At 40.5% G+C, this 13,268-nt stretch overlaps 1 protein-coding gene across 1 annotated transcript; it reads left to right on the top strand.

The window, feature by feature from the left end:
- Positions 1–1,024: 1,024 nt before the first annotated feature.
- On the top strand, positions 1,025–8,418 carry rx1 (retinal homeobox gene 1). The gene is made up of 4 exons (XM_051694723.1): positions 1,025–1,205; positions 2,264–2,635; positions 5,017–5,264; positions 6,676–8,418. Exons 2-4 carry the CDS (start codon positions 2,341–2,343, stop codon positions 7,120–7,122), a joined length of 990 nt encoding a protein of 329 aa, XP_051550683.1. The 5' UTR covers positions 1,025–1,205; positions 2,264–2,340; the 3' UTR covers positions 7,123–8,418.
- Positions 8,419–13,268: the final 4,850 nt, after the last annotated feature.

Here is a 13,268-nt window from a genome sequence, read left to right as displayed (position 1 = left end):
AGGTCATGGTAAAGAGTGTTTACTGTAATGCATGCCGTCTGTGCAGTTTAATTTACACAAAGACACAATCAGTATAAATATCTGAAAGTCAGTGCTATATACTGACACAAAAGGTTTGCTTTTAAAAAATAATATAAAAGTGAAGTCCAGCGAGGAAAAATAACCATGCATTAGATATTAAGTGTTTTGAAACTGGACTTCAAATGTACTCATTTACTCATTCTTATTAATATTTTCCTCTTTTTTTTTTAGAATAATTGTAGTCATTGAAACTGTGGAATAACACAATTGGTAGTATGGGAATTACGTACTGACCAAAATATGCTTAACAAATGAAACAGCATTAAAGGAATTTCCATGTACGTTGGACACTTGTTGACTGCTTTTAGTTCACTATTTGCTGCAAACTCATCCATTTAAAAAACAACAAAACAAGTCATGTACATTTTTGTTTTGTGAAGAAATAAATACATACATAGACACCATTTTTTTAAATTTGTCTACAAAGATAATTTCATGCATTTTAAGCATAAACCTTTAAATCAAAAGGTCTCTACAATCATGAAACAATTTAAATTCTGTCAAGTGTGTCTACATTTTTGACTGCAAATGTATTTACACACATGTTATTTTTAGTAATACCTTGCAGGCTGCAACTCTTTTAACTTCACTTATTTATGTTCAATAACAGCCTTCAATTAAAAGGTCTCACTTCGATTAAAAAGGCATCAGCGAAAACTTTCAGTTCATAATTTTTATGAACAAATTCTATTGTTTAAAAGACAAAAGACAAAACTGCTTCATTAGTTGCGCCCTCCTCCTATGGCTGAATTCAAGCTCCATTTAGAACAATTACTTGAGCAGAAACTGTCTGTCAATCATTCTTAAGGGAGAAGAGTCCCAGTTAATGAGCTTGTGTAATCCCCTGCTATTATTTCCCTTCTATAGAGGAAAACACACACAGGGCAGCTCTCTATCTAGCAGAATCCACCAGAGAGGACTTTTGCATGTGAATATATGAATGTACATTTAAACAGGTTTAAAGTGAGAGAGTTTGAGGTTGGTTGGTTGGGTTCTGTTGTGTTGTGTTGTACAGTAGCACAGGGGGGCGTGCTCATCACCCGAAAGTGACCTGGTGTTGGGAGAAACAGGTGGATGCAGGTCAGACTGGAGACTGAGTGCACACGGAGCATCTCGCCTTTGAGGTATGACCCTGTATTCTGCTGTCACTATTGGGGGAAACTGTTAACTTTCTTCGAAAACAGACTTTTCTACAAAAAAAAAATAAAAAAAATAATTGCATTTCCAGCTATTACTTATTTGAATTAAATGATCTTTCTGGGCTTAGATATATTACTTGTGGATATGTATATTTAACTGTGGATATATAAATTGCAGCATATATTTAACAAAATAAAGTGTCTATTCAGAGAAAATACAAACTTTTTTATTTTTAATATATCTTTTAATCATTTGAAAAAGTTATTAATGTTAGTTTATGTTCATAATGCATTAACTAATGTTAACTTGTAGAACTTTTAATTTAAAAATCCATTAGTATATGTAGAAATTAACATTAACCAAGATTAATAAGTACTGATAAAGGAATTATTCATTGTTAGTTTATGTTAACTACTGTGTAAACTAATGTTAACAAATACAACCCAGTTGTAACCAAGATGGGTAAACTGATGGATTTTTGTAATTTGATACTTCAATGTTTTAGTGATTTTGTTCTGAATCATGTCATGGGCTTTATTGGAGAATTTTTTTCATTATTTGGCATATGTGAGAGTCGCAACATATTTTACATAAAACATATCTGTTTTATATAACTGTCTGTTTGTCATCCCTAGATATAATTAAAAAATATATATTTTCTGTGAATGCAAACGTTATATTTTTGTTATTATATGCTAGACCATTGTCAGATTATCTACATTAGTTTTTTAATATTTTAAAACCTATATGAAGAATAGTAGTCCTTTGAATTTGTACATTATTTTGTCTTCTGATGCACCAGTGATTTTTAAACTCCTGCAAACTACAGGGAACGATTTGATTTTGTGTACTCATAGTCAAACAATTGTAAGATGGAAGTATACTTTATGCATAGACCAATTCAACATACTGTACATAAATATTTGTAGTCCCAAGACCTTGTTAATGAACACTAAAAAACCTTTTTAAAAGAAGAACTTGGCCCCAGATGCATAATTTATTACACTTGTTGATTTTAGTTTCTCTATCAATGTCTGATCAGGTAAAACTGCTCAGTTTTGGGTTCCTCCATCAGAGCAACTGCTTTCCTTCGTTGGACATTTCAACCCCAACATTCGAATGCATTTGTCACTGGACACTATGAATATGGTGGATGACAGCTGTCTTTCGCCCAGTAACTTCCACGATATGGTGAAAGTAGGGGGTGCGGTGGTGGGTGCCCGTGTCCACAGCATAGATGTCATCTTGGGCTTCAACAAGGACCAGGATCCTTTACTCAATCCTGGAGGTAATGTTGTATCTCATAATGTTGGAGGGGAGAGTCTTGGAGATCCACGGGACCAAGACCAGCGGACACAAACCTACGGACACCTGCAAACCCTGAGGGACACCTCAGAACAGCCTGCGTTTCATGGTGAGTCCTTTGTGGGTGAAATTTCAACACCAGTTGTTTCTGACCAATACATTTAATCGGGACACTAAAACCCAGAGACTGGCATGAACCACATGTTCTAGTTGTGTTGCTATTGCCCCCGTTGATTGTAACGTGCTATTGGCAGTTCACCAGGGAATTAACGTCAACTGTCACCTTAAGAGACCTGGACAAAAGTTTGACGTAACTTACATAGTTACGTGCCCAGTTACCTAATGTCTTCTGTTACCATGGTTTCCATTGATGGTGAAGACTGTGGATGTATTGACACTCAATGGTTTAAAATCTATAATATTAATGTGTGTAGTATAGCTCCGATAATTTGCTCTTGGAAGAATTTTATGAGAATCTTAGAACTTTATCTTGGCAAATCAGAGCACAGTTTGAGACATTTGTTGAGATCTCTTCTGAAACTCTAGAAGAGATACATGTGAGGTTACTGGAGTCTTAGGGGGAATATTTGAGGACAAGAAGACTTAATTTGCTCTCTATTGCAACCTTATTGCTGTCTAGGCCAAATGATTGAGATACTGAAAGATCTCATTCGTGATTTTTCTTTTTTTGACCGTGGTAATATGCTAGGTTAATTGAAGTCTAAATAAGAAAAGGCGATCATATTTTCATGTCTTTACAAGGCCTGATCAAACCTGAAAATCATTTGGCAAAGGGGGCTCATCCCTGGTTCTCATCCCCTTGTGGAATTCCGATAATCTTCTCCGATCTCAAACAAGATTGCACAACTGTGCATGCAGACATAATCATTTTTCCATTCTGCTCCAATTTTTTTTTTTTTTCCATTGGGCTCATAATCCATCGTGCTTCTTAGTTGAGAGAGTCTCTTGAATGACCCAGAGTTGACATGTCTGTTATTGTGACAAGATTTGAAATTGATTGTCCTCATTTGATGCGAGTTGCTCAACAATCTGAGCATTGTTATTGGGCTGTCTTATATCTGACCGGTAGTGTAGTGATCCTTGAACTGGGATTGACCTCCACTATTGTGTGAGTTCAGTCTATTGCCTGTTAATAAAGGTAGCTCTGTTAACCCAGAACGTTTGTTCCTGCCTGATCATTAAACCACCTCCAAACTGGGCTATTTCTTCATGATTTATATTCTTGTGACCAATGCTGTCAAGTAATAGTTCACTCAAAAAGAAAATTCTGTCATTTTACTCATCATCATGTTGTTGCAAATACGCATGGCTTGCTTTCTTCTGTAGAACATGTAAGGAGAAGTAAAGTAGTATGTTACAAAGACTATAGCGAGCTTTGCAGAGTTAGATTGTCATTAGCAGACACTAAAGTCCCAAAGTGCAAACTTAGTGTGCTTATTGCAAGGACAGTACCCCAGGAACCTTAAACCTGTGGTTAAGTGTTTCGCCCAAGGACAAAACGCTGATAAAATATATCTGTCAGTGTCTAGTTCATTGATCAATTCTATTAGGGATTGAACCTGCAGCCTTTGAGTAACTTGCCAAGCTATTACTTTAATTTAACGTTAACTGCTTACTTAATTCGGCCACATACACCTGTTCAGTCTCTTCAGATGCAGCTGTACAATTCAGAAGCAACACATACTACTCCCTCTTACTGTAAATTACATCTTGTGAGGCAGTGCAGTACACAAATCCACCTGCCCTGATGATCAGCATTTTATTGGTATTAATTTAATTAGCGTTCCAACTGGCATCGTGTCTCTCCAGTTTACCTGGGTAAAGCTTTTCCTAGAAGTGTTGACGTTATATTGAGGACATGGGGTAGAATCAAACGAAGCCTATAGGTAGATTATAGCCAAGTCTACACTGAAACTATCAGGGGAATTAACAGGCTACATCTGTTTCTGCTTGGATTATGGGGTGGGGAACCTTCAGTGAAAGCCATGCCCTACCAACAATGACGTGCGCTAGTCCAAATGTTACAAGAGCATATGGCCATGAGTATTATAGGATTAGAATCTCAGTTTTGGAAATACCATATCAATAATCATGTTGTCACCATGTGTAAATAATAGAGATCATTCTAGAAAGTTCTAGTAAGTCACAACAGAATTTTATTGCAATACAAAATAATTGGTGGGGTGTAGTGGTCAGGGACCAGGGCTTGTAGCTAGAAGGTAGCTGGTTCAATTTTAGCAAGGAGCGAACCGTGTGGTACTACAGAGCATTTTCGAAAGTCTCAGTTTATGGTGGAGGAAAATGTCATTCGAATGTATATGAGAGGTGTTAATGCAGTAAAATCAATGCATTTTCAAACAAAAACATTTTAAGGTTAGCATGGTCATAGAGTTGTTCATAAGGTGTGTGCCAATGCCGACTCTCAAGTGCAGTCTAAGTTCTGTTTTTGTGCGTGATCTGTGGCATTAGATGCTGATATATTCTCCAACAAATGTGATGGGGAGTTGGGCGACCTGCAGAAGTCAATCGAGAGTGACAGCAAGTCTCCAGTCTCCGATGGTGAGCAGCCCAAGAAAAAGCACAGGCGTAACCGTACTACCTTCACCACCTACCAGCTGCACGAGCTGGAGCGAGCCTTCGAGAAGTCCCACTACCCTGACATCTACAGTAGAGAAGAGCTGGCCATGAAAGTTAACCTCCCTGAAGTTCGAGTACAGGTGTGTTTAAATCTCCTTGAAGTCTTTCTGTCTAGTGCTTAGAAATATTTTACACTGTGTTTTGAAGTAAAAGTATCAGTATCAGAGTAGTCAATACACTGTTGAAAAGATCAGTCACCATTATATGTTTTGGAAGCTGGTCACCAGAATGTGCTAGTTCAGGGTTCCCCAATTAATTTTCACCAAGGGCCAAATTCTGTCATCAACACAAAACCAAGGGCCACCACTCTCGATGTTATGACAAAGTGTTTGTGCTGCTATTATTATTATTATTGTTGTTGTTGTTGTTGTTGATAAAAGAGTGACAACATAAATATTCACGTTAATGAACAATCTGGATCGCTATGTCCTCCATGTGAATCAAATGTTCCTACTCATCTCCAAACGGGATCTCCTACCTGCACTTTCCCTAATTGCAGATTAAATTATTATACCTATTAGCATTTGCTACGGCTTAAAGCCCAAAGTATACTCCAGTTCTGATGCGAACACTGAGTGTCTGCGTACAGATGAATGCTCAAGTTTCAAAGTAGCCTACAACTTCATCTGACTGTGCGCATAGACAGGCATTTGATGCGTGCGCGCTACGACTGAGATACTGGACTGTTTCTCTTCAGGAGTTTAGACACAAAGATGTCTTTATATTCCTTCAGACTCATTATACAAATGCAAGTATGTCCTGACCTGCTTACACACGTGTTCGTGATGTGCACATCCACTGTTGTTGTTTCCAACTTCGTCTCCTGTTGTTTTACCGGCGATTACATCTTCTAGCACATCTTAATGAAAGCAACAGCTCAACAGTGAGTGTTACCACCTTGTGAACCCCCTATTTAGTGCAAATAATTCCAGACGCAAACCCATTCTGCGCGTTCAAAGGCGCGTTGTTAGAAAAATCGGGCTGCACGCGTTCAGTGCTCGTGCACTCTGCTGGTGACAAAATTTGCATCATGGGCCCTGTACGCGGACGCTCAGCATCTGACCAAAGTATACTTTGGGCTTTAGCGCAGGCCAAACATTGATCTCTCGCGGGCCGGATGTTGCCCACGGGCTGCCTATTGAGGAACCCTGTGCTAGTTTGTCCTCACCTCAAGTGGCTGCTTAAACTTCTTGACCAGCAAGACTTTCGATGACTAACCTTAACCAACAAGAACCTGGTGCTTCACTGGTTTGTCCAGGCCAAACTCTGTCAACCAGCTACACCAGAAAGATCATGCCAGTTTACCAGCTAAGAGGTCTTTTACACAGAATGCATTTTTGTGTTTGTATACACTGAAAATGCAAAGCTTAATTGTTTTTCTATGCAAACATGCACTAGATGAATGTTTTTGGATGTTGTGCCACGTCTCACTGGTGAGCACGAGCACTCGACAGTACAAAATTATAAATTGAAGTCTATGTGTTTGTACAGGTTTGGTTCCAGAATCGAAGAGCCAAATGGAGGCGACAGGAGAAAATGGACATGAGCACCATGAAGCTCCACGACTCCCCTATGCTGTCCTTCAACCGGCCGCCCATGCACCACACTATGGGCCCCATGAACAACACACTGCCCCTTGACCCTTGGCTGACCTCCTCTCTGTCCAGTGCAACTCCAATGCACAGCATCCCAGGGTTCATGGGTCCCACACAAGGCCTTCAGACAGGCTACCCCAGTCACAGCTTCCTCAGCTCACCCCAACCCATGACCCAGAGCATGCAGCCCATGGCACCACCACCATACCAGTGTCCCCCTCCCTTCACTGACAAATACCCCCTGGAGGACGTAGATCAGCGCAGTTCAAGCATCGCCGCTCTCAGGATGAAAGCCAAGGAACACATCCAGTCCATGGACAAAACTTGGCAACCAATGTGCTAAGACAGAGTATAACTCTAGTTCGTTGACTGAGGGCCTTCAAGTTTCTTGGTGACTTAAAGGCTAATGAAGAACCGTTTTGCTTGTCTTGGATGACTTGTTCTCCTGGTCAGGAACGTTGTGTGTAGAGTCATGTTCATTTTATTCCACGATTATTGACATTTTTGCAACTGGATGTTAACACTTCTCCAAGAAAACCAGCATCGTTTGGGTTAAGACCTCTATGCTAGGACATATGAAAATTTGTAAGACATTTCACTCTGCAATTTTGTTCAGAGAAGTCTCACTGTTTACTTAGTTGCAAGGCACACATTGGCACGCTTATAAACAAGTTTGGTTTCAGTTCGTTGTCTTTACAGTTCAAACAGCTTTGCATCTAGGAGTCCTATCATGATTAGTCAGTTACAGAGTTTCTGGATGAAGAGTTACTGAAATGTGAATTCAGAGGGCATGCTTTGTATCACATGACCTCTGTCTGCAAATTCACACTTTCCTCTAATGGACTGCTATAGATGTTTTGGGTTGACAGAAGATCTTTCAGGGTGAGATGAGCCATAAATACAGTTCATGTTTCGAAAAGTCTTCTTCAAGTATTTCCACAGGCAGCTAAGCAATTAGCAAACTCCCATTTCAATCACAAAGGTGCATCTAATAAAAACGAGACAGGGCAGAAATGATTAGCTTGTGGTGTTTAATCTGTAGGCATAATCATTTCCTGGACATGCAGTACCTCACCCCGCCATTACTCCCTCTGAGCCCATTGACCCAAGTCCGATCTTTTTGTTTGAATTTATTTAGAGGGAAAGACAGTCACCAATGATCATTTTAAAAGTGGTCAAATCAAATGCATCTTCATCTATTTATGCCCCACAAACCTGCAAGTGGGACTTGCTAATTATTTTCCTACAGAAACTCACTCAGTTCATGTTGCCAGACATTTTGTAGCAAAAAATGTGTATTTGTGTTTTCCACTAAATGTTTAGGAATGTAGGGGATGACTGAATTATTTCCTTGAAGGATCTATGCTTACTAATAGTTTTAAAAGTTTACTTTTACTCCCCCCACAATTGTTACAGGACCATTCAGCCCAAACATTAGTTTACAAACCGAATCCATCATGTTTACATGACTTGCACAATTTAAATAATTGAAAAGCCAAAGTTAAATAGCAATATGAAAATAATGGGTAAATTAATACGTGTATGTGTGTGCGATGTTATTTTTGTCCAAAAATACGTATGTGGTAATGTGTCCTAGACGTTTTTACGGAACAACTGATGTCAACAAATGTTCTTTAAATAAAATAATCTAGTTTGATAGAACTTTGGCCTTTTTCGACTCATCTTTTTTTGGAAAGGTTGTTTGCTAGTCTATCAAGTTTGGTCGACCTGTACGTAAAACTGTAGAAATGACTAGTTTTCTACCATAATGACTAGCTACTATCATAACTACATTTTTCAGTAGTGTTGCAGTAGCTCAGTTGTTTTCGAAATAATGTAGCTTTTCCAATATTTTTTTTCCCAACAAGTAGGGTGTAGCGAAACAACATGAAGTGTTTCTACTAGTGCCTTGTAGTGTATCGAATTACTTTTTCAAAAGTTTAAGAGTATTTTCAACAACACTGAAAAGACAGTCCATTCTCTGCCCTCCCTTCTCTGTGTTTCTCCTGACCGGTGGCATCAAGCCAGCCCGTTAGGCAGATAAAGTTCCAGTCAATCAGGCCAGCCTGGGAGGGGGTACTGGCCCCAGCGTCCGTGGTTTCTCTAATTGCCTCCTGATGCTGCTGCTCGGGCACTTGTTCGTGGTGCCTGGTGCTCGGCTGTATTTATCAAGTGTGTGCAATGCTCTCGGACAGATGGGTTACTACAGGGGCCATATGGGCCCCAAAAAAACAAATGTTGAGAAATGGGCAAAGGGGTCTGCATATGTACTGTGTTTACCTCAATGCAGAGCCACTGGACTTCAGTTGCTCTGGTACAGATTTTAGATTTTTTTACTTTTGTATACTTTTTGGCATACATTGTAAAAGGCAAGCTTCACTCTTATTATTGCTCAAACTTAGGGTTAGGGATTTTAACAAACCTCTAACCCTAAGTATTAATCTTTTATAAGAGACCCTTTACATTTTCTTCAAAAGGTAAATCTCAAGGGGACTTGGGTAGCTCAGCAAGTATTGACGCTGACTACCACCCCTGGAGTCGCATCCAGGGTGTGCTGAATGACTCCAGCGAGGTCTCCTAAACAACCAAATAGACCCGGTTGCTAGGTAGGGTAGAGTCACATGGGGTAACCTCCTCGTGGTCAAGATTAGTGGTTCTCACTCTCAATGGGGCACCTGCTAATTTGTGCGTGGATCGCAGAGAGTAGCATGAGCCTCCACATGCTGTGAGTCTCTGTGGTGTCATGCACAATGAGCCACGTGATAAATTGCACGGATTGACTGTCTCAGAAGCGGAGGCATCTGAGTCTTGTCTTCCACCACCCGGATTGAGGTGAGTAGCCACGCCACCATGAGGACCTAGTAAGTAGTGGGAATTGGGCATGCCAAATTGGGGAGAAAAGGGGATTAAAAAAAAGTAAATCTCGAGATGCAGATTTTTTATCTGCAATAAAAAACTGTAAATATTCACAATTTTGCATGCAGTGTTGTTTTTTCATATATACAGCAGTATTTTCGTTAAAGATAGGATCAGTTATACAACTTCAAATTTGGGTCAATGACGTTTTTTTATTCTTTAATCTTATGTGAGCAGTATTGTGGCTGAACTTTTCACTGCTCAAGGTAGGAAGTATTAACAATTGTGCAGGTGGGTGCAAAGAGTAGGAAGGCCGCTCATCGAAGTTAATGATGGAGAAAATCCCCCAATTAGAGCTTTTTCCAGCTGGCCAGGATGAGTTCAGCATGAGGATTAGTGCCCGCGCCGAGACCGAACTGCCACTGACCGCTGCACATCTTGGCACAGGGGCTGCTGGGTTGAGGGTAGGAATGCGTTTAGCTGGACTGGCACAAAGGAATCATGGGAAAGCAGCAGTTCATCCACTGTGAAAAGCTTTGTTTGTCAAGCTGAGGGAATTGTGCTGGTTTTCCACTCTCATGTTCAGAATGTGGGTCAGTCTGTTGTGTTTAGGGTCGATTTTATAATCTCACGTTTGGTTCACACATTTATTACTCCAGCAGCCCCTCTAACAAAACATTTTCATTTTTATATGAACTATCCCTTTAAGTGTGCCTTTGCAAACACGCCAGAAATTCTAATTCAGAAATGTTAACTTTTACAAAACATAACTTTCCTGCTCTCTTACAATGAGGAGACATTAGTTATTGCATGCTAAAAATGCCTTGTCATCGCACAATTTCCTTTAGCCACACATCTGGTAGCAAGCTAAATAAACCGAGGGTTAATCCAAGACCTCAGTTACTAAGGCGATATACTGTAAGAGTACAGCACAGCTTTATCATTTTTTGTGCCAGAATACAGCTGTATAATATCATATTTACCTTATAATCTGTAATAGATTCTGTAATAATTTGAATGTTGACATGAGGACATAAATACACAAAGTTTGGGATTAGCAATGTGCAATATATCGGTCAAAATATCGGTATCTGCCGATATAAGAGTTTTTAAATTAGTGGTATCTACTGTATGTAATTAGTGTATGTAATTATGTAAAGAGTCATCCATCTTTTTGATTGTTTATTGTACAGTGTTGTCTAACTAAATTTGAATCTCACAAAACCTGTCAAGAACATGCCTGGGGTGTATATTAAGCTTTAAAATCATTAAGATTATTTTCATGAAGCATATGAGCATAATTCCCCCACAACAAATTCTCATTACTAAAATGTGTGTGTGTGTGTGTGGGGGGGGGGGGGGCATTCTCAAACAGTATAGATGTATAATTTTACCCATCATATCGGTTATATCGTTAAGAAAAAGATTGCATTTCGGTACTGGCCAAATTTTTTTTCTAGATGGTTGCATCCCTAATTCTGATCCCTATGAGTCATACAATAAATAAACAATATTAAACTAGGTGAAAATGATTTTGCTGAGTGATCATAAAGTTGGTTGAGTAAGAATGGGATGGAAATTCTGACGCTCTGAATCACTGTATCCCCCACAGAGTTACTGTATTCATTAAGAACAACTAAGTCTCTAACGACTAATTAATTGCATAATCTATTATTTTGTTCCCTCGACACGGCAGAGGTTGAAGTTAACAGGCTGATTGGGTTGACGCGTTCCCTCGAAGAGGATAATGCGGGAATGGAGCGGAATTAATTGGGTTTGATTAAGAGAGGTTTTCAATGGGCCACAGCTCTGTTCGCATGACATTATTAGAGGTCACAGAGAAAGGCCGCAAGGTGGGGGGGATTTGTGAGCTGGCGCCAGCGTTCTTCCCTTCAGTAGAAGTGCAAAGAGTTTGTTGTCATCCTTTGTAAACATTGGGAGCTGATGATTAGTAAGACAGCTGGAAACGAAAGTAGCCTATATTATACATATTATCGTCTACAACAGTCATAAACTGCTGCAACAGCTGGCTGATCAGATCACAGACACAGAACAACAATACCTGGACTCAGTTATTATTATTCTTGGGGATTTTAACAAAGCAAATCTCACATGTGAACTGCCCAAATACAAACAGCACATTACATGCCCCACCAGAGACAGGAACATACTGGATCATTGTTACACAACAATAAAGGATGCATATCGTTCTGTCCCTAGAGCAGCTTTGGGACTCTCTGATCACTGTCTGGTTCATCTTCTTCCAACCTACAGGCAGAAATTAAAATCAACCAAGCCAGTAGTAAGGACTGTAAAGAGATGGACCAATGAAGCAGAGAGGGAACTACAAGCCTGCTTCGATTGCACGGATTGGAGTATTTTTGAGGCTGCAGCCACAGACCTGGACGAGCTCACAGATACTGTTACATCATATATCAGTTTCTGTGAGGATATGTGCATTCCTACTAGGACTTAATTAAAGTTCAACAATGACAAACCGTGGTTTACAGCAGAGCTCAGGCAGCTTCGTCAGGCCAAAGAGGATGCTTACAGGGGTGGGGATAAAGTCTTGTACAATCAGGCCAGGAACACACTGAACAGGGAAATCAGAGTGGCTAAAAGGAGATACTCTGAGAAGCTGAAAAACAAGTTTTCAGCTAACGACCCTGCATCAGTGTGGAGTGGCATGAAACAACTCACAAATTACAGGACTCCTACCCCCAACCCTGTAGGGAACCAACAACTGGCTGACGACCTGAATGTGTTCTACTGCAGATTTGAAAGGCCCAATCTCACACCCCACACCCACTCTGACCTTCACTTCACACAAACACCAACACCTCCTGCAACCCCCCCTCCTCCCCCCTCCTGCTACTCAACCTGCACTTAAGATCTGTGAAGATGATGTGAACCACGTCTTTCAGAAACAAACGACGAGGAAGGCTTCAGGCCCAGATGGCGTCTCACTAGCGTGTCTTCGATCTTGTGTTAACAAGCTGGCCCCCATCTTCACAGAGATCTTCAATAGATCACTGGAGCAGTGTGAAGTCTCATGCTGCTTCAAATGCTCAATCATTATTCCTGTCCCAAAGAAACCAAAAATCACAGGACTTAATGACAACAGACCTGTCGCCCTGACGTCTGTGGTCATGAAATCATTTGAATGACTGGTGTTGGCCCACCTGAAGGACATCACTGGACCCTTTCTAGATCCCTTCAGTTTGCTTATCGAGCAAACAGGTCTGTGGATGATGCAGTCAACATAGGATTGCATCATATCCTGCAACATCTGGACAGACCAGGGACATATGCAAGGATCCTTTTTGTGGACTTCAGTTCAGCTTTCAGCACCATCATCCCAGCTATACTCCAGAATAAATTACACCAACTCTCTGTTCCCATGTCTATCTGTCAGTGGATTACCAGCTTTCTGACGGACAGGCAGCAGCTTGTGAGACAGGGGAAACTCACTTCTAGCCCCCCAGGGATGTGTGCTCTCCCCACTACTCTTCTCCCTCTACACCAATGACTGCATCGCCAAGGACCCCTCTGTCAAGCTCCTGAAGTTTGCAGATGACCCCACTGTCATCAGCCTCATCCGAGATGACGATGAGTCTGCATACAGAATGGAGG

Source organism: Myxocyprinus asiaticus, chromosome 50 (genome assembly GCF_019703515.2).
Source record: "Myxocyprinus asiaticus isolate MX2 ecotype Aquarium Trade chromosome 50, UBuf_Myxa_2, whole genome shotgun sequence".
Taxonomy (NCBI): domain Eukaryota; kingdom Metazoa; phylum Chordata; class Actinopteri; order Cypriniformes; family Catostomidae; genus Myxocyprinus; species Myxocyprinus asiaticus.
Note: the sequence above shows the minus strand (reverse complement) of the source record. Positions and strands in the feature narration are given on the sequence as shown.

Bases quoted from the DNA above. Each gene is read 5' to 3' on its own strand.
- rx1 (XM_051694723.1), top strand. From the start codon at position 2,341: ATGCATTTGTCACTGGACACTATGAATATGGTGGATGACAGCTGTCTT. The intron at 2,636-5,016 runs GTGAGTCCTTTG...CTGTGGCATTAG, and splicing joins AGAACAGCCTGCGTTTCATG to ATGCTGATATATTCTCCAAC. The intron at 5,265-6,675 runs GTGTGTTTAAAT...GTGTTTGTACAG, and splicing joins TCCCTGAAGTTCGAGTACAG to GTTTGGTTCCAGAATCGAAG.